The sequence below is a fragment of the Portunus trituberculatus genome, chromosome 14 (genome assembly GCF_017591435.1).
Source record: "Portunus trituberculatus isolate SZX2019 chromosome 14, ASM1759143v1, whole genome shotgun sequence".
In the NCBI taxonomy this organism is placed as follows: Eukaryota; Metazoa; Arthropoda; class Malacostraca; order Decapoda; family Portunidae; genus Portunus; species Portunus trituberculatus.
The window spans coordinates 7317620-7340079 of NC_059268.1; the positions used below are offsets into that span (position 1 = coordinate 7317620).

At 40.0% G+C, this 22460-nt stretch overlaps 2 protein-coding genes across 2 annotated transcripts in view; both read left to right on the plus strand.

The window, feature by feature from the left end:
• LOC123503545 overlaps positions 1-4586 on the plus strand; it is a 59733-nt gene extending 55147 nt beyond the window's left edge. The window contains exons 3-4 of the mRNA XM_045253398.1: positions 406-567; positions 2985-4586. Of these exons, the coding sequence (XP_045109333.1) occupies positions 406-567; positions 2985-3056 (234 nt within the window). The 3' untranslated portion in view covers positions 3057-4586. The remainder of the gene's footprint in view (positions 1-405; positions 568-2984) is intronic.
• Positions 4587-9928: 5342 nt separating this feature from the next.
• LOC123503677 (mucin-17-like) lies at positions 9929-22172 on the plus strand. The gene is given in 6 exon segments (XM_045253638.1): positions 9929-10134; positions 14569-14674; positions 15057-15101; positions 15504-19364; positions 19487-19840; positions 19843-22172. Coding segments are annotated over 5 exon segments (5763 nt in total). The 5' UTR covers positions 9929-10134; positions 14569-14578; the 3' UTR covers positions 21250-22172.
• Positions 22173-22460: the final 288 nt, after the last annotated feature.

The window sequence follows — 22460 nt, forward strand, 5'->3', positions numbered from 1 at the left end:
AAGGATAACTGGGCAACGGTTTTCAAAATTGCCAAAAATGAAAGGGCTTCGTTATATATATAGGAGGTGCCGTGATATTCCTGACAGATTTGGGCAACTTGACGTAAAATTAATAAAGAAATAAATGAATAAATAAAATGCTAATGACAATAATGAGTAAACAAAGCAGGAAATCTTCTAAACGCATGTTGTTATTACAATGTGCCTTTGAAAGAGTCAGCGGTCACCAGTGCAGGATATTTTGACCTTTCCCTGCATTTGCTGTGTGTAATTGTCCGCTTTACTTTTCATTATTTATTGTATCCGCCTCAGGGCTGCTTATGAACCTCTCTCTCTCTCTCTCTCTCTCTCTCTCTCTCTCTCTCTCTCTCTCTCTCTCTCTCTCATACATTCCATTATGTTCAGGAGGTGGACGAGGAGGGAGAGGCAGCCGGGGAGGACAACCAAGGGAGTGCCGCCGCTGCCTCCCGCTCTGAACACGATCTTCGCCAGCAGTTTGAGAAGTTCCTTGAGCGGATGGACCGAAAACGCCCCTACCCGCAGCGCCTCCAGCAGGGCCTGACGGAGGTAACCAGAGAGAGATAGAGAGAGAGAGAGAGAGAGAGAGAAAGGGAAGAGAGGAGAAAGGAATTCATTGTGCAGTAGTAGAGGGAGAGAAGGATAGTACATAGGGCAAGGATGCACACACACACACACACACACACACACACACACACACACACACACACACACACACACACAGTGTGTGTGTGTGTGTGTGTGTGTGTGTGTGTGTGTGTGTGTGTGTGTGTGTGTGTGTTGTGCGCGCGCGTGCGCGTGCGCGAATGTAGAGAGAGAAAGAAGGGGTGAATATGTAGGTCAGGGAAGGAAAGGGTGAGACAGTGTCCAAATAAAGATTGCGTGAAATTTAAAATAGAAAATCTTGTTCTCTCTCTCTCTCTCTCTCTCTCTCTCTCTCTCTCTCTCTCTCTCTCTCTCTCTCTCTCTCTCTCTCTCTCTCTCTCTCTCTCTCTCTCTCTCTCTCTCTCTCTCTCTCTCTCTCTCTCTCTCTCTCTCTCTCTCTGTGTGTGTGTGTGTGTGTGTGTGTGTGTGTGTGTGTGTGTGTGTGTGTGTGTGTGTGTGTGTGTGTGTGTGTGTGTGTGTGTGTGTGTGTGTGTGTGTGTGTGTGTGTGTGTGTAATTGAAAAATCCATACCATGTGCACGTTGTCAAAAGCCAGACGAGATTGTGAGAGAGATTTAAAGTTATTCCAAACATCAACCAGCACGAATTTGTTGCTTTTATTCTGAGTCTTTATACAGTGACAATTTCCTTTGATAATTTGATGTGACAAAAATAATGATAATAGTAATAAGTGTTTTGTTTAGCTATTTAGTTTACTATTATTATATGTATTGGTGATGTATATAGCAATAATATTCATTCGGAACTACTTACATAAGAAATCACTACGAACATATGACTAAATTCTCCTCATACAGTTTCAGATCCTTTATGGTTCCTTAGGTAAAAGGTTCCATCTACGTACTTCAAATCCCTTTCCCCACCAGCTATATGTATCAGGGCCCGCTTCCTTAGAGATCTCAGCGATGTATCTCGACTGTTTTCTAACAATCTTTGAAAATTACTGGAGCTTTCAAGGCAGCTTCCATAATTCTATTGATAATCTAAATACGATTATGTTTCGGCTGATATCAAAACTATTCGTATCATGGATTTCATCCTTCTAACAGACGATTATGATTCTCTTACTCATTGGCGCAATATGTCTCTTACTACTTCTTCTCATTATTTTCATAGTTATTTGTCTTCAAAACTAGATTACTACATGCCTCTCCTCCCGCGGTCTTACTCTAAGCCATATTCAGTCCGCCATATCATATCAATTCAGGAGTTGATATTTCCATTTTTTCATTCCTTTTACCGATAAGCCATGGAACTGTCTTCTTGTTTCCGTATTTCCTCGTACCTACACCTTGAATTGTTTTGAAAAGAGCATCAAAACTCCTGAAAAACTCACTTGAATTAATTATCGCTTTTGGTTTTCTTTCTCTCTCGCTATTTCGGAGCAGCTTAGTGGGCAGTGGCCGGTCCCTTGACATAAAAAAGAGAAGAAAACAGTGGGGGAATAGCTAGAAGAACTCGAGATGCTATTCCTGAAGCTTATGAAAACAGTTGTTACGAGAGAACTAGCGTGTCAAAATACTGGTTTTCTTATCCGCTTTACGTGCCTTCTCTTTCCGCCACCAGATCAGTTTCCATGGCTGCACTGTACCCATTCCCTCCAGTGCGTTTGAGAGTTGCAATTGGTTTCTGTAGACTCTAACATCTCCTATAAAGTTCATCGAGCTTGACAATGTATGGGCTATGGATATGCAGCAGAAACAGGAATATAGTGTCATTTCTGAAGATGCGTTCCTGTGTTTTAAAAAGAAAGGATAAATTGCTTCCGGTAATGATAGTAATAATAGTAATGATAAGAACTAATAACAAGAGAACCCCTAGCTTAGCGAACTGATTCCCCGTAATGTCAAGGATATTGATAGTAGTATTAAGACGATTAATGTCCACGGCGATAACAATGCTGGCCCTAGTGTCACGTTGATGCCATTAGGAGACGGTGATAGTCATGTCTCTCTCTCTGTCTCTCTCTCTCTCTCTGTCTCTCTCTCTCTCTCTCTCTCTCTCTCTCTCTCTCTCTCTCTCTCTTTCTCTCTCTCTCTGTTGCGGCGCCTAATCTTAAGTCCATCCATCCATCCATCCATCTCTCTCTCTCTCTCTCTCTCTCTCTCTCTCTCTCTCTCTCTCTCTCTCTCTCTCTCTCTCTCTCTCTCTCTCTCTCTCTCTCTCTCTCTCACACACACACACACCTAACCACATTCCCATCAAGGATGATAAGACAGAGAGTAATATATAGCCTATAAAGTAGAGATAAACCTAAAACCCATTTTCATCCTTCTCCTCCTCCTGCCCCTCCTCCTGTAGGTGTCGCCGCCCTCCATTCCTGAAGACGACTTCCCCAAGAATTACAGTCGGAAAGCCAGACCGTCAATATGAGGCGCCACAGGCTGCCCTCACGCCCCGCCCCGCCTCGTGACCCTGGGCTTCCCTCTTCCGGCGAGTGGTTGCGGGGTGACGTCCAGGCCCTGCACTCACCCCGCTCTTGTTGTCTCGACGCAGATGCCACTTGAAGACTCCAGACATTGCAGCCTCGGGTGTGCGTTCGCTTGTTTAAGGTTCTCCGTTGGTCCGTCCCGTTTCCATCATCGCCACCAGGAGCAGGGGAAGGAAGCCTCGTGTATATCTTTTCATATCTGCCTTATAGAAAGATTTTATATTATATCTAAGCCATTTCCAAGCATTAGCAGTTTTTAAGAGAGAGAGAGAGAGAGAGAGAGAGAGAGAGAGAGAGAGATTTACGGCGCCGCAGTAGCTATATGTGTCACGTAGCGTCTAGAGAGAGAGAGAGAGAGAGAGAAAGAGAATCATTATATAATCTCACTGCTACTCTAGCGCGGTGCAGTGATTTGGGAAGCACAAGAATAAACACAAAATTTATAATGAACAAAAACTATTACTGAGCCAGATATGATATGCATTGTTTGCCCACATAATTATATATATATATATATATATATATATATATATATATATATATATATATATATATATATATATATATATATATATAATTTTTTTTCCAGATACGTTATGAAAACTTGGTCTTTTTTTCAGCAGATCAGGAGACATAGCATTTGTGTATTCACATATTATTTCAGAATGATTCTGTTAATCCTGTGCGAACCATGTATTATAGTTACAAAACCCATGATTTTGTTGTGGGTAGACATGTTTTATGTTTAGATGTTGATTAATGCATAAATGTCTATACATGTATATATGTAAAATCAAGCTTATAAACTGCTTCCACTCTGAATATGTTTTAGAAATTTATGTCAGCAATTGTTTTAGTAAGAATGGTAGCTTGCTTTAAGTGTTCATTATAATTGTTGTTGTTGTTGTTATTATTATTTTTTTTTTCATTATTATTATTATTATTATTATTATTATTATTATTATTATTATTATTATTATTATTATCATTATTATTATTATTATTATTATTATTATTATTATTATTATTATTATTATTATTATTATTATTATTATTATTATTATTATTATTACATAGTTATATTCAAAGCACCAAACAGCTTGCTACGAAAAATGAATGTGATAAAGCCAGGAAACAACACCTCATGTGTATCTACTGAGAGGACTGTACATAGTAGATAGATAATTATATTTCATTGCTATCTTTCACTCTCCATGGTTTGTGAATAACAGCTTACATTGCACACGCTTCCACTTTAAGTTTTCCTTCTGTTAATGGAGTGAGAACTGGGAAGAATTGTTTGAAGTGAGAGGAGAAGACTGCTCGTACCACTGATCATGTTGTGATGTTAAGTCACAGCTGAGGCAATATGTAATGATACAAAGTGCAGAAAAGGACGAACCTGCACATTGCTTGTTCAGTGAATGGGTAGAAATGGCTGATGCTGGTTGTACGTATCTTATTCATGTTGACCACAAGGTTGAAAAAGCAAGTTAATAAACAATAGCAAAGGAGTTGATCATGTTACCATATGGAAAAACAAAACTCTGGTACAGTACCTGAAAGAGTTTAAGACATTAGTCTCAGAGATATACATGATAAGTGTAAGTAATAAAAGGAAGATGGAGGAACTTTAATAACTAAACAATTAAAGAATCATACATGAGGGCCAGGTAGTGAAAGAAAGAATGACAATCAGCTGAGGAAACCCTTGTGTATTTTGATGCAGGACACTAATATGGAAGCAGTCTTAGTATGACAGATTGTTGGTGAAGTGTTCTTATTCATTGATATTGTCATAGCAACTTAAGAGTTGTTTGGATGTAATAACCCTAGTGATGTGAGGTAACTGTTATCATATCAAAGCCTTGGTTAACTGGATTAACTGTCCATAGCACTTGTTGTTTTGTGTTTCCTATTTAGTATAACATGTTGTTCATGGGATGAAGCTTAGGGATGGCAGTCATTCACTGCCAGTTGTAGCTATGCTATGCCTGGTGATGAAGATTCTTTCAATTCTCTAAGGGGTTGAAGCATAGGAGGCTTACATGGTGCTGAAATGGGATTTAATGTTCAAGGTGAAGCCTTTCAAGTGGTGGTGCTGCCATTGGCCTACATGCACACCTGTATTGGGATGTATACATAGCATTACTCATAATAATTTCATTCATAGCAATTTTTTCAGAGATATAGCAATGATTTATGCTTCCACTCTATTTGATTAAAGGTCCAAAAGTGTGAGTCCTGATCATTGGCTCTTTACATTGAGTTAGTGCACTGTAACCAACAGTTGTCATGACAGTACTGCTGTCATCATTGACTTCTTGACATAAACAGTGTCAGTTTTTAGAAACTTTTGCCTTAGGTTTTATTAGCCTTTATCAAAACTGTCATAATCATCATGAACATCATCATTATTCATAGCCTACTTTCAGCAGGATAAGAGGTCCAGCAATTATTTGGAAGTGATGCAGCACATAGTCCACCACTGATCTGTACTAGCTTGCCCAACTGATTTTACTTGCAAAGGTTTCTTTCCAATCTTTCCACTATTGCACCAGTTTGGCTTCCAGACACATAGTATTTTCAGCACCTCCTTATTTCTGATACCAGACATTCTATGTAACTCAGTGATAACTGTCAGTCAGCATTTTAATCTGCTTTCCATGAAAGCATTTTGTGATTTTCAGATTATAGATTACAAACTTGCTTAGCCTTACAAACATAAATATGAACACTCAGAGATAAACAAAGTATGGTAAGATTTGAAGCAGACCATCATGGATTAGGATATAAACCAGACTGGAAAATTTATTAATTATTTTGTTATTAATAAGAGGACGTTTGCAAATGTCCTTGAGTTTTTGCACATGGTAATGACACAAAGGCAGGGGTGAAGCACATATAGGTTTCTAAGAAGGATTCTTAAAGCAATCAGTGTCCCATCAGTATGAGATGTTATGAATCTTCTTCATAAGAAAAAGAGAGTTGATTACAAAGGCTTAGAAAGTGATGGAAAAACAGTGGGAGACATGAAATCATCTGGTTTATGAAATAATAGACAGCCACTCATGTGAGAGTTGAAATGTGAGTGCAACTGATCCTATAGAAGACTTACAAAAGAGTATTGCAAGTGATTTATTGATTGGTTGCTATTATCGTTATTATTATTATTATTATTATTATTATTATTATTATTATTATTATTATCATTATTATTATTATTATGATTATTATCATTATTATTATCACTATTATAATAATAATTGTTATTATTAATTATTATTATTATTGTTATTATTATTTTTATTATTATTATTATTATTATTATTATTATTATTATCATTATTATTATTTTTATAATTAATTATTATTATTATTATTATTATTATTATTATTATTATTATTATTATTATTATTATTATTATTATTATTATTATTATTATTATTTGTATCATTAATTACTATTATTATTATTATTATTATTATTATTATTATTATTATTATTATTATTACTATTATTTGATAAAGTTTATCTCATGACAGTGTTACAGTATCTTATTAACCATTCACTATGTTTTAATTCATGTTTCTTTATGGGTTTAGCTTATAATGTGTCTAGTAATGTGATGTAAAATTATATATATTAGAAACACTGCCTTGTATCATTTTATTTCTTTCAAAATTTGAGTCAGGTAACACTGAATAAAACCTTCTCATCTTACTCATAAGTGGCATTAATTTTAGTGCTCTTTACTTTAGGGTTTCAGCTCATTAAATTGCTAACACAAATTAAAGATTTTCTAAGAACACACCCTTTCCTGTTATAATGAGAAAAGGTGCATGTATGATTTTTCTAGTTTAGTAACTCCCAAGAGCAAGTAAATAAAACTTGTTGTACTCGCGATTATTTAAAGATGTTTTACAACAGTGCTTTTGGAAAACGATTGCCTGTTGTGTAAAACCCTGTCATGGCCACATCATTTGGGATTAGGTTCTTTAGATATTGAATGGTTGAATGACTGAGGTACACATTACAATAATATTGTGACAATGTTTAATCTGATAGACAATTAAACCTCAGGAGGCCAATGATGGTACACACTGAGCAATTCCCATGGTTTTACTGAAGAAAAGCAAAGTATAGGTATGAACTACGTAGTCCATTGTTTACGTTATCATTATTGTCCTTCGAAATCATTCTCCAGACATGCATTTCGAGATGGGCGTAAGTAAAGGAGTATAATGCCTTCTTTACTTTATTTTTTATGTTAATGCATTTATCTTAGCTATTTTCATGCTAACTGCTCTACTGATCTTGTTAACTGCGTGCCTTCCTTCCTCCAGCGGCCTCGCTGCACAAGGTTTTCTTCTTCCTCCCATCCCTATTCTCTCCAACTTTATAATGCAAAAGTTAACCAGTATTCTTAATCATTCTTACCTCTGTATTTCTACCTTCCTACGACTTAACTTCTTTTAAGAGGGAGGTTTCAAGACATTCGTCCCTATCTTTTGGCTAATTCCTCTAAAATCTTTTAGGGAACTTGCAGTTTCAGTGGATATATATATATATATATATATATATATATATATATATATATATATATATATATATATATATATATATATGTATATGTATAATTATACACACACACACACACACACACACACACATATTGTTGCCCTTGGCAAGTCTCCCTCTTGCGTAAAAAAAAAAAAAAAATTACTGGTATGGCAACTGCTACTCATGTTAGTGTAGCTCCTCTCTCTCTCTCTCTCTCTCTCTCTCTCTCTCTCTCTCTCTGGGATTATGTATCAAAACAGCAATTTCATAATTAATTATATCTAACTCGATTAGCTGCAAGATAACTAATTACCTGTGAAAGCGTCGCTGCGTATCATTAAGTCGTAAGTCATAACATTATGTAGGTAAGCACACAGTAATCATGTCAAATACAGTTTCCATTCCATCCTTAATTTTTTTATGGTCCTCGTCACATCTTTTTGGACCGACACATCAGCGGGATTTTTTAATTGTTTTGTTGCTTTTGGTCAGTGCTATTTCTTCATTAAAAAAAAAATCTATTGAGTACATTGTTCATTATGCAAGATAATGTAACATGTCAACTTGTATTTAAGAAACAATATTCACATGGAGGAATACATCATCCGTACTTTATATGGATATACCCTTAGATCATAACAGGTCCTGTATAAGAAAGAAAGACATGAGCTGCTATGATAGTTACTGGGAAAAAAGAATCGAAAGGATGGCGCAATGTAACCTTACCCATTCAGATTGACTTTTAGACTCATGGGCGCACAAACTGCATCACTGTAAGGAAAATATGTATTGATTCAGATACTGTTCACATTTAAAAAAAATACTAACCCGTTATATATTCTATTTATTTGATTCTATTTCTAATACTCAATGTAGATCGATATGTAATCTTATTATTTTATTTTTCTATTTCTGAAAAAAAAAAAAAAAAATCCTCGAATAAAAACATCGATTTGAATTGTGTGAACTTTGCCTCGTCTTCATCTACCCACCAGAAGGCGAAAGGTCAGTTGTAGCATACAATATACAGGTGTCTCCCATTTCTTTTTTTTATTTGATGCCTCCACTATAGGATATATGCTATACAGTATGCCATGACACCCTGATTGCTATATATATATGGTATATTCACTCTATTGGGTTTCAAACTCAAATTCATTTCGAGGGCCAATTATGTATCTAGCTATGATCTCGAGATCTCTCAATGATGTAACCACACCACAAACAAAGATTTCAGCCACATGTTACACCAGCTACCAGTGTTGCCAATTTTGGTTACGTACCACACAACACTCATACCACACCAAGTCACTCCCATCCATCTCAGCCATACCACATTATCACTTACGGCATAGGAACCACACAGAAACCAGATATTAGACAGTCACACAGTTATGCTCTCTCTCTCTCTCTCTCTCTCTCTCTCTCTCTCTGCACATCATTATGAATTTACACATCATCCTAAAGAGAGAGAGAGAGAGAGAGAGAGAGAGAGAGAGATGAAATGAATTTTTATTCTACTTTATCTACAATTTATTGATTTATATATATATATATATATATATATATATATATATATATATATATATATATATATATATATATATATATATACTTCTCATTCTACGACCGTGTGTTGTATGTGAAGAATCTGACATCCCAACCATAAATTCAAAGAAATTAAGTGTACATGTGTAGACTAGTGAAGCGGTATCAGAAGCAGTAGCCTATATAGGTACTAAGATGGAATGAAAACAGAAAGATTGAGAAAAAAGAAAGTAATGCAAGTATGTGTGTGTAGGCATAACATAGGTTGGGTACAAGAGGATGATTCCTACCCAGTGAAATGGAAAGACAAGGAGCTGAAACAGGCTAAGTGAGAAAAGTGATGAGGACGAGAAGGATGAATGTATATCATCCAAGGGCAGGAATATATCGACTTTTCTGCCGTAGCCATTCCTGCTGGGGAAAACACAGGAACAAACACTGACAAACGAAAGTAAAAATTTTATGGTGAAAAAGACTGCATCATTACCGTAGAGTTATACACATTACACACATTATTAGCCCTGCAAACATTACCATCCGAACTTGTTTCTGTGGGGAGCAAACATTATGAACTACAAATATAGTAAAGAACACACTAAATTAAACGTATAAGAAATGTAATACATAACGCTACTTTACAAACTGCACAAATAGAGGGTGGCGAAACAGCGCCGCCCGAACTGGTCATTGGCGAGGCGAGCAGTGTAAACAAGCGGCGGGTGTGAGCCGTCTCTCCTTCCTCTCTCCCTCACGCATTTACCAACGAATCCTTCACCTTTAGGGAGCCTCAGAGTACACATAGAGGATCTGAGCTACTCCAGCACCATGGCATCGGTGCCCTAGTATCCCCTACGCAAGGACACCGTGTGATAATGGAGGAGAAGATGTGTGGTCATAGTTAACTGAAGGCAAGTCCATTAATCACTATTTCTTATATGCCTTGTGCGTGTATTTACCTAGTTGTAGTTTTACAGGGCCTGGGCTTTATGCTCGTGTGGCCCCGTCTCCATATCTACACTTATCCAATTTTTCTTTAAAGCTCTGCACACTCTTTGGTAACACCACTTCCTCACTCAAACTGTTCCAAGTCTCAACACATCTTTGCGGGAAACTATATTTTTTAACATCTTTCAGGCATCTTCCCTTCCTCAGGTTTTTACTATGCGATCTTGTACTTCGAATGTCATATTCTTCTCTCAGGATCAGTTTCTCATTATCCACTTGATCCATTCTGTTAATCAGTTTATAAACTTGTATCAGATCCCCTCTCTCCCTTCTCTGTTCCAGGGTTGATAGATCCATAGCTTTTAGTCTCTCCTCATATGTCATCCCTTCAAATTATGAAACCATTCTTGTAGCCATTTTTTGTAGTCTCTCCAACTTCTTTATGTGTTTCTTTTTATGAGGGGGGTCCACATGACTCCTGTATATTCCAATCTGGGTCAAATTATAGTACTTATCAATTTCTTCATTATTTCTCTGTCCATGTAGTGAAATGCTAATCCAATCTTCCTTAGCAAATTATGTCTCTGAAAATTCTATCAATATGGTTTACCAGTTGATTGTTTTCTTCCATTGTCACTCTTAAGTCCTTTTCCTTTTTTACTTTCTCTAGTTCTACTCCATCTGTGTGTATGTGTGTGTGTTTAGTACATTTTATAAAGCATGGCCTGATTTGGGTTCATGGTAAGGGAGAAATGTATTATCTGGACAAGCTGCATCCTATGTAGATAGTAAAGAGTTAATTTTTATTGTGGCATCCAGACAAGTAAAATGTAGAACTGCAGGTCTAGTCCTTCCAAGTATTTGAACTATCTTGCTAAGGCAGCAGATTGTAGAGTAACGGAAATGTATTGATAAGAGTTCAGAGTAGCACCTTGCCTGGCAGTGGAAGTTTTGGCTTATTTGTTTTGGAAATTCTCATCCAGCCCTGAATGAAAGCCATCTTGCTTCATCTCACACAAGGAGTCTTTTTTACTTAAAATACAAACATTTTCTGAAGCATTCTTTTCACACAGGTCTCTTGGGAGCTTACAAACCTTACAGCTACTCTTGGCTATAAGCTATACTCCCAGGAGAATAGATGAACAATGAGGCAGAGCAAAATACAGCCATTCATTATTAGCAATGAAAAGATGTTAACTGAATGAAACAAGGAAGTCAATGTGTGGATATTATTTTCAATAAAATCTTGGGTACACAGAATTATCTGCATACAAGTCAGTCATAGGTGTCAATCATTATCAAAACTGTAGCGTGAATTGGTTAAAATTAACCTTACAATGAGTGTGGGACAGTGAAGCCTTCCAGTGCCATGCAGCATTCTGACAGGGGAGGTGAAGGTTTCTGAATGGCCTCACTGTCTTGGGCTACAACTTCCAACACATCAATGTGTTCTAGTACAATGCCATACTGCTGTGTGAGGTCATGACTAATACAGTTAATTCATGTTAATATACTCTGAAAAGTGGCTTGTATTTGTGCAGGTGATGAAGTAGAACAGGTCTGAAGAAGTGACATACAGGATAGAATGTTAACGTGGCAGAGTCTGAGGAAAGGCAGGGTACCACCCTGTTGCCTCTGTGAATGACCTGTGGCCTTGGACAACTGCTAGACCTGCTGTTTACATCATAGCTTCCCCCTTCCATTATATTATAATATTTGCAGTTTGTTTAGACAGACTAGGATAAATAGGGACACCTAACAGATGAAATGTACCTAAAACACAGAAACAATGTAAAAATACCAGCACAGATATGCTTTGACATTTCATTTCATAACTGTCATTTGCAGAGACAGTCCCGGCTACTTTTATGCCCTGGGTGAACCTTCCATCAGACGCCCTACACCAACCCAAACCCAAACTCAAATCCGTTGCCAAACCCCACCTGAGAGTGAGACTAACAGGCACAAGTTGATCCCCTGCCCTCCTCCCCCATGTCTTTTCTTCTGACACACACCCTGTATACATGCCTCATCAGCAAGTTGATGTGATTGTAGGAGCTCCCCAGTGAGCACTCCTCTAACTTGACATGGAAATTAGCAATATTATGAGTGTAGAAAGGTTTTTTTTTTTTTTTTTTTTTTTTTTTTTTTTTTCTTCTTCTTCTTTTTTGAGGGATGCTCGTGCACCCTCAAATAGATTGCGCCCTGGGCAGTCACCCCCATTGCCTATAGCAAATACCGTCCCTGTCCACATGTAGATTACCATTAAGCAAGTGTTACTATAGTCTGTTCACTTTAGTCTGAGCCGTGAAGCCGAGCCTCATTTGAAAGGAGGCCGCTAATTGGCTGGCCCCCTCTCTCACTCACCTTGTGTTGAAAGGCTGCGTCATGAATGCTTTGTGGTACATGCTTTTGTTTTATTCGTTATATCTCATCTTATACACATAACAGACAGTTTCTGTTGGTACCGTTACACTCAACAGTAAATGCAGAAGTTTTGATACTAGGGGAAAAAAAGAAACCCAATTAATAAGCAACTATAAAGAAGTTTTAGCGAGTTGAAGTGGAAAACTTTTCGCGACATCTTTATAACACGGTTTACTTATCATCATATCCTTTGGATATATTTAAAGGAATGCTGTTATAAATTATTGCATTTCATAAAAGAATGTCTCCTGAACGGTATGCAACTTCCAAATTATAGTTAAAAGATAATGTAAGCGAAATAGAGAATTATTTATGGGAAAGTATGACTCGCGAGGAAGGGCGTTGCGGAGTGCCGCCAGTGAAGACACACTGCTGGTTCACCTTGATCCAGTTATAACTGGATTACGCTCCCACCGCGACCACTCCTCCGTGCCCTTCCTCGCGAGTCATACTTTCCCATAAATAATTCTCTATTTCGCTTACATTATCTTCTAACTATAATTTGATAGTTGCATTACCTTCAGGAGACATCCTTGATGAAATGCAATAGTTTAAAGCAGCATTCCTTATAATATATACACAGAAAATGATGATAAATAAACTGTGTTATAAAGTTATCGCAATGCAGCCTTCACTTCAACTCGTCAAAACTTCTTTATTGTTGCATATTGCTATTTTTTCCTTGAGTATCGAAAGTTCCGCATTCACTGTTCAGGCTAAAGGTACCAACAGAAATGATCTGTCATGTGCATGAGACAAGATATAAGGAATAAAACATAAACATGTACCACGAGAGCAGTCAATACACAGCCTCTCAACACATTGAGCAGGGAGCGTGCCAGCCGATCAGCTCTCACCATACCTCCATCCTCACCTCCTGGTCGTGCTGCCCACCGTCACTTGCCCGTCACCGCAAGTGACACCGTCTCATAAATAATTATGTAATTCGCTTACATTATCTTTTAACTATAATTTAGAAATTGCATACCGTTCAGGAGTCATTCTTTTATGAAATGCAATAATTTATAACAGCATTCCTTTAAATATATCCAAAGGATATGATGATAAGTAAACCGTGTTATAAAGATGTCGCGAAAAGTTTTCCACTTCAACTCGCTAAAACTTCTTTATAGTTGCTTATTAATTGTTTTCCCCGAGTATTAAAGCTTCTGCATTTACTGTTGAGTGTAACGGTACCAACAGAAACTGTCTGTTATGTGTATAAGATGAGATATAACGCATAAAACAAAAGCATGTACCACAAAGCATTCGTGACGCAGCCTTTCAACACAAGGTGAGTGAGAGAGGGGGCCAGCCAATCAGCAGCCTCCTTTCAAATGAGGCTCGGCTTCACAGCTCAGACTTAGGTGAACAGACTATAGTCTATTTTGATCATTTTGGATTTGGAATGTTGTCTTAACCAGATTACAACATATTACTCTAAGCCTGTTATTTTTATGTAATGACCTTATTTAGCAGTAACCAATATATATCTGCCTGTCTCTTTCTTTCAATCTGTAGAAAGCAAAGAATTGGCCCTATATGATTACCTTTATTCGACTGACAATATCACAAGGCCTGTAAGACCAATTATTCACACCTAAATAGCATAAACTTCAAGGAGCAAATAATGAAAGCTGAAGTAGTCTCTGTCAGGGATACATTGCTAATGAACTTTTAAGACACTTCTTCCTTGGCCAGCATGCCAGCCAACTCTGCTGGTTTGTTTATCAGTTGTCAAGTGGGCATAGCTTATAATACTGTACAGTGTAATTCCTTAGAACTAAAAAAAAGATATCTATATGTATATTTTGATGGACTTTTCAAAATCAAATTCAAAGGCAAAACCAAATAGAAATTATGATAGGGCCACATGTAATTTTGCCCTAGTAAGGCCTAGTGAAGACCTTTACTATGACCATCACCAACACAGGAATATTTGTGTGAAGTACATTGCTGTTATCCCTCAGGCTGGGTAGTATGGACCCACCAGCAACTGTTGGGCCTGGACCTCCAGCCCTCAAAATCAAAAAGGAGGTGAAGGAGGAGCCAGAGTTCATCTATGTGGATGAGACGGTCAGTGTCATACATTTGTATCATTGCTACACATTAAATGCATCAGCTTTTTTTTTTTTTTTTCCCCAATTGATGATGTGTTTGTGTTCAATCTTTTGTGTTTACATCATCACACTCACTGTTTATTCCTGTTTGATGTTCGTGTTTTATATTATATGATGTAATAATAATAATATTACTTAGAAATAATAATGATGATATTCATTATTGCCTTTGGAAATGCTTGCAAATAGATACGTTAAGACCTCCCTTTTTTTATTTAGCCACTTTCAAGAATTTGGATGACAGGACAGTGCAAATTATAAAGTTTTAAATGAAAGGACTTTCATTCAACTTGTGTACATCCTGTAGAGATTGTAAATTAAGTTCTTGCTTGTTTCAGGTATGCCGGGTTAAGCTGGAGGAGGGTGATGAGGAGGTGGTCTTGGTAAGTATTGTCTTGGTGATAGCAAGCGTGTAGTAAGTGTGAAACAATCAAATCTTCCCATGCCATGCAGCATTTAGGCAAGATAGGCATAAGGTGTCTGATTGGGCTGCATGACTTGGTCCATGTCTCTCAATACATCATGATATTCTTGTAAATTGCCTAATGCTGAGAAAGATCAATGAATTGATTACATTGTAATTACATTCTTGGAAGTGATTATCACAAATCCTTGTAGACCAGCTACTGAGTCTCTTCAATCTAAAGTGTCTCTAACATATCTACATTAAGAAGACACACTATGACATCATGAAATAGTACACAGTCTCTCATTCCTATTCACATACTTCTTGCATGTTTCCCTTTCCTTCTACTGTGTGTTTTCAATTTTTTTTTCTCTTGCAGCCAAAAGATGACATGATGCTAGAACCAGAAAGTGCTCTCCTTGTCCTGGAAGGCCAGACTGTGCCACCACCAGCACATAGCCAGCCTGCTCGCCGTGGCAGAAAACCCAGAATTCTTCGGAGCAGCCGAGGCAACACTCACTCTTGCACCACCACTGCTAGGAAGATTCTGCCTCGCCCCTCCCCTATGCAGGTGCCTCTCACCCTCTCCCATCTCCAGCCTCCTCCACCACCTCTTTCTCTCCCTCTAACACCTAGGAGCAAACCACCTCAAGCACAAGTGATGGTCAGACCAACACTGCAGCCCCCTTCTGCCACCAATTCTGGCCGTAAGATCCTCCCATGGCCACATCAGCTGAGTCCAGCTAATCTGGCTCCAGTTTCACAAAAACAGAAACTGCAGCCGCTCAACCCCAGCCTCACAACTTGTCCTCCTGCTGCACAGACTTTACCTCTGAGCCACCTCCAGCCCATTAATTCTGGAACAAACAGTGGGCTTATGCCCCTGCAGCCTCTTTCTTTAACCCAGCTCAGGTCTCCTCCCCCATCTAGCTGCATTAGTCAGTTGGGCGTACCCTTGTCACCTCAGAAGATGCCAGTACCTCCAAAAGGTTCAAGAAAGACAGTTACCACGCTGCCCCAACTGGCAGCTGGACCTCCAACAACATGTACCAGAGTTCCGCTACTGCCACTATCAGAGGCAAGTGTCAAAAAGAGTAGCCCATCTCCATCCATGCATGCAACCACTGCCAGCCATGTCCGAAAATTGTTGCCACGGCCTCTTAAGGCTGCTATGAGGCCTGCTGCTAGTGCAGTGTTTCAGCAACACCAGCAGCAGAGTGCTCTACCTGCTTTGCAGCAACTCCATCCTGTTCCTCCTGTAAGTACACAGCAAACGGTCTCCTTACAGCAGTTTGAGAATCCTAACCCATCAACATCTCAAACCACCAGCCTTGCTCTCCAGACCCTAAATGTGAGTGGCCAGCCGCCTTCTCTCTCTGGATCCTCCCAGGTGGTGTCTGTGCAGCATGTCCGAGCCATGGCTATGCTTCCTCCCCAGCCATCTCAAAAAGTGCAGCTTTCTGAACCATCTTTGCAGTCTCCTCACCATCTCCACACTGTAGCTTCCAGCACATCCCCCCAGAGATTAGCTTTTCAGCAAGTCCAGCAGGGTCCTGCCATCACTGTGTCCCAAGCTGTAGCTATCCATTCTCTGCCAGCTCAGGCACCATCCACCCCACAGAAACAGGCTACTACTCTCTGTCAGGTTCACACACTGCAGTCATCTGCTGGCCATACCCAGAGCTCTCGAGGGACATCTTTTCAGGCCCTGTCAACTCTGGCTCCAGAATCCCATAAAGCAGTTTCTGTCCCCCATTACTCTAGCCACTCTCCTGGAGACACACAAGCAGTTCCCCAAGTTTCTCCAGTGGGTAAGAGGTCTCCTTTATCCCATATGTGTTCAACTTCATTTTGCCCTAGTCAATCAACTGCTCCAACTCAGACTGAACTTCAGAATAGTGAGTTGACTTTCCATGACCTAAGCTCAGCCAATCAAATTTTCAAAGAAAGTAGCACACTCTGCCTTGACACAAACCATTCAGCCAAAGGTCAGGATGTAATGGGTCTCCATATAGCATCCAGGCAAGGCATGTCTGTTGGAACCACACCCAATGGAACAGTGCTTAAGGTACCAATACAGCCTTTGAAGCCATCTGCTTCCTTCCCTAGGGGTAAGAGAAAATACTTGCGCAGGAATCCACGGGAACTGAAAGCCAATAAAAAGAAAAGCATGCCTATATTAAAAATGGCTTCTGTTTCAACCTACTCGTGGCCCTTTAATGTGCATGAAAAAGACCTATATACCCCGACTTCCACTGCTGCCATGCAGGGTCGTAAGATCCTGCCCCGTCCCTGCCCTGCCTCTTTGGCTGGTTCACAGCTGGAGCAAGTGCATCCAGTCACAACTCACAATGCATCTGGATGGCTTGTGCCACAAGTGGAGCAGCATGAGGGATGTAGTACTGTGGCTACTTCCCTTGACAGTTCCTCAGTGGCAAGATTAACACACGCTGTTACATCATCATCTGAATCTCAGTTGATTGCCCTTGGCTTGTCACACAAAGCCCAGCCTGTTGGTTCTTCAGATGTTCTAGCAGCCACTGATCAAGGAGACACAAGTAAAAGTAATATAACAGAAAACTTCTTGCAACCTGTTTCACCTGCCAAAGTTGTTGCTGCTTGCACTTATGTTCCACATGATGAGGAAATCACTGCCATACCTGAGAAGACCAGTTGTTGTACATCACAAGGAGTGGAATCATCAGGAAACAGTGGAACAAAGATTGGTGATGGCTCAGACAAATCTGATCTTGAATGTACTGACTGTGCTGAACAGCTACTTGATTTAGATAACAAATCAGCATGGAATCAAGCAGAGGAGCATACAGTTACTCCTAAGGATGATGTGTGTGACTCAGGAGATGATACATTAGATCACACCATCTCACAAGTTAACTCTGAGAATATTAATCATCAGCTCATGTCACAGAATTCTTCAAGTGATGGCCTTCAAGATCAATCTATCCTACAGGATACCATAGAGAACAAGAATCTTAGTCAAGTTTCTTCACAGGAGACCCTGGGAAGTAGTATTCAGGCTCAAGCCACTTTACATGGTAACCTAAAGGATGGTTTTCAAGATCAACACACCTTGCAGAGTCTCCTGGAGGACAGCACAGAAACTCAGTCTACATTAAAGAATACATCAAGAAACGACACCCAAGATCAGTCCATCTCCCAATGTATTCAAGAGGATGGTAGTCACAGTCAGCCTATCCCTTATGATACCCAAGAGAACACTTGTTCACCTATTTCACAGAACAATCCAGTTGACCCTGTTCTAGATCACCCTAGTTCACAGGACACTGAGAGAAACAATTTTGCAGATCAGTCCACCTCATGGCAATCTTCCACACCCTCTGAGTTGGTGCCACCCCTCATCATTCCAGCCAGTCAGGGAAAAGAAAATCTCAGAGAAGAGAATGATGGTCTGTTGTCTCAGGATTCAGTTTTTGAAGACAAAACCTTGCCTATCTGTGATTCTAGTCTCCCATCCTCTATCACTGCACAGGATGAAAATGTTTGCTCTACTTTCTCTCTTTCCCCCTCCTGTCCTCAGTCCAGATTGCCAGCAACAAAGTCCTCTACCTCTCCAGAAGCCACCACTGTACTCACAACACAGGAGCAAAACACTCAATGTCACATAAATGGGAGTCCCTCAACCTCTTGCCTTTGTCAGAACAGCAGATGGAAACCTCCATCATCTTTGCCAAACACCAATGCAGGATCCCTAAGCACAAGCAACTCATCCACCACAACCCCACCCTGTACCTTCATTTCCTCTACCATATGTCAAAGATCACCTCCCTCACCTGAGTCTTCCCTCAAACCACTTGTACCTCATAGAACTCATGAAGAAGTAAAAGAGGAGGTACTGCACACTACAGAGCATGTGTCCTCCCCTATTGACGCCAGAACAATTCTATCCAGCTGCACTTCACTTACTGAGATGATGACAAGGCCAAATGAATTCATTCCTCCTGCAGCCTTGATGCCTAAGGACAATGCTGATTGCTCTCCCTCTAAAACACAAGAACCCATTGCTACAGACACCTCCACATTTGATCCAGCTGGACACCTCAGAGAAGATTTTAGAGTCATCACTGCCACAACCACCACTGTCACTATTACAACTACAACCACAGCTGTCTCTACAACTACTACTACCTCTCAGTATGCCACCACCCACACATACATAGAGGCTGAAGTAAAGCAGGAGTCTTCAAATCCTCCATCCCAGGTAAGCAAATTAGTTCATGCATCTTAAGACAATTTTGTTAGTTCATGCATCTTCAGACAATTTTGCTCTTATACATATTTGCCCATGAAAGCTGCATTTCTTAATATTTTTTTTCCAAACAGGAAGAAATGGACCCATCACTCACTCTGGTGTCAGCAAGTTGTCATTCCTCACAGCCAAAATGTCCACCAACCTGCATGTTGATTGAACAAGAAACATGTCCCACTCAGTGCCAGACTCCACCTAAGAGCCAGAGGAATACATCTGGAAGGCACCAGCAGCAACAGCATAGAACCATGAGGGGACCTAGACTGAAGGCACTGGTAAGGGCACAGAGAAGAACCATCCAGATGCTAAGAAATAAACTGCAGCGTGAGCAGAAGCGAAGCAAGGCATTGTGGAAGGCACTGAGATGCAGCATGGCAGCTAAGGTCAGCAGTGAAGGTAGGGTTTTTCAAAGGGAATTGAGGAAGTAAAGAGGGAGGAAGGGGAGGGCATAACACAGCCAAAGCCATCTCCCCCTGTCACTAGGAGCAGAAGCAGACCAAAGCAAGTTGTTACTGCCACACTTTCCTCTACAAGACTGAAGAGGAAAAATGAGGATACACATAGTGATACCTTGAAAAAAGTAGTCACTTTAAATCACAGTGATGACTATAGACTAGGAGAGAACAGCCCTCATGTGCAGGCCATCTGCATCCCCACTCCTTCTGCTGGCAAGACAGAACTCCAGACTCTAGTGCGGGAGTTTGTGTTGAGGGATGATGTTTCACGAACCACCAGACATGGCACAAGACACTTCCTCCATTACCTGCCATTGCTGCACAAACGGTTCATGGCTTACTGCTGTCAGCCATGCTCTTTGGAGACCTTTCAGCAGCACCTTCCACCCCAAATGGCACAGCGGATTGGTGAGGAGCTGGAGATTTGTGTATGCCTTATCTGCCAGAACCCAGAATTGAAAGTTGAGAGTCTGGTGCGACGACGGCTCCTGCCCCTCAACACTCACCTGGAAGAGGTGGCTTTCAGCTCTGAAGACACTTTCAAGGAGTTCCTGGCCAGTGTACAGGCACTCAAAGCACGGTCATCTTCCCAGCTCATGTACAGTGAGTGGTTCATAGGAATGGCTGGAGGCAGCTGTGTCCCACAACCTCAGAAAAAGACACTAACACGTCCACTGAGGGAGGTAGTTACCCAACTAGAAGGGGAGCTGGACTTGCTGCGTCTCCACTTGAAACGGGCCTCTCATCAGTATGAAGCTACCTTAAGGGCTAAGTGTGAGGCAGAACAATCACCACAGCATGCTGTGCTGCAGGCAGAGTGGTCACCCCTTATCATCCTCCATGCCTTAGGTGCTGATGGAGCACCAGCCTTGCAGCAAGTTGTCAGTTTACAGTGTGGTTATCTTTGGTCTCATGCAGATTCCCTTGGTTTCATTGCTGTGTCGGGTTGTCGTGATCAACGTGCAGCAGCTGTGTGTGCAAGCCTGGAGCCATTGTTGGCTCGCCTGATCCAGCAAGGAGTGCGTTGTCTCACCCTGCTAGTAGACCCTAAGACAGACCTTAGTGCTGTTCTGGAATATACCCGGCGTAGTGATTTGGAGGTGCGCTGGGTGTTCTCCGAGCCAGGTCATGGTGCAGGTGTGGCTGAGGCAGTAGGAAATAGTGTGACACAGCTCATATGTGACACAGTCAACTCGTGGGGTTCAGAGACTGTACTTTCAGCTAAGGATGTGTTCAGTCTGATCAGTCCAAACTCAAGCAACTTGGTGTACTATTACTCTGAAGAAGATGTGTGGCGTAGCAGTCAGCTTTTGCATGGGACAGCAAGGTCTACCAAGACTGCCAATAAGCTCATTAAACCAAAGACCATCCTGTCATTGTAGCATTAAGTTGGGGTGTGGGTAGGTGGGAGGCATGGGAGGGTGGGTCTTCAGAGATCGTCATGTGAGTCACAAGTGCTAAATAGCAGCAAATTAGCACTGGGGCCTCATACCACATACTTGTAACAGCACAGCCTTGATGATGTGCAATCATTGTACCTCAGGACTGCTTATTTCCAAAACCGGTTACTACTTTTTTCAGAAACCATATTACCTCAAAATCAAGGCACTATTGGTATATGATGCAGCTTTATTTATTTAGTTATTTATTAGAGAGTGAGAGTGAGTGTGTGAGAGAGTGTGTGTGTGTGTGTGTGTGTGTGTGTGTGTGTGTGTGTTGGAATGGTATAGCAGATATGAAAGAAAATATCAACTATAAAAATTATTATAATTTGGTCAAGGAGGAGATTTGTACCTAGGTATTCTCCTGGACACCAAGTCTTGTGCAGGTTTGCCCTTTATTGGACCTTATGTGGTGCCCATAGGAGGGAATAGAGAGAGTACATTGCACCCCTCCCTGTCCTGCCCTGCACTGCCCTGTCGACATTCCACAACTCTTAAAGTTGTTCTTTTTTTTTTTTTCTTTCTTTTTTTCATGCAGATACTGTGATATTAATTTATCTCCCTATTTAGTGTTGAAGTAGTTTATTATTACAAGACTGATATTATTTTTGTATGTTTTAATCAATAATGTATTGATACAATGAGCTGTGTTTCCTTATGTAGACCTGTGGCTAGGATAGATGTAATATTGTATGTTGAGTAAGAAGATTCAAATAATGTGTATGGACTCCAAACCAGATAACATAAGAAAATAAGGGAGGCTGCAAGAAGCCATCAGGTTCACACCTGGCAGTTCTTAAAATTACACATAATAACTTGGTGTAAAAACTTGTTCGCATTGTAATTTGTAGTTTTTTTTTTTTCAGTAACAGTAGTATCATTCAGTACAAATATCTATTTACTGCACATGTTGGAAGTAAATGAAAAGACAAGGAAGAAAATATTATTTTAGAAAAAAGTATTTCATTAAAAGAGTAAAGTTACATGCAGTACTAAAAAAATGCAAGAAGACTAACAGTGAAACAAGGATAATATATATGACTATGTAAATAGCTCCAGTCTCCTCCTTTCCCCTTCCCGCACAAGTGCAACTAAATAGCACTTCAGGTCCAGCTGGGAGACTGCCATGTTCCTTTCCCCACCTCTTTCCC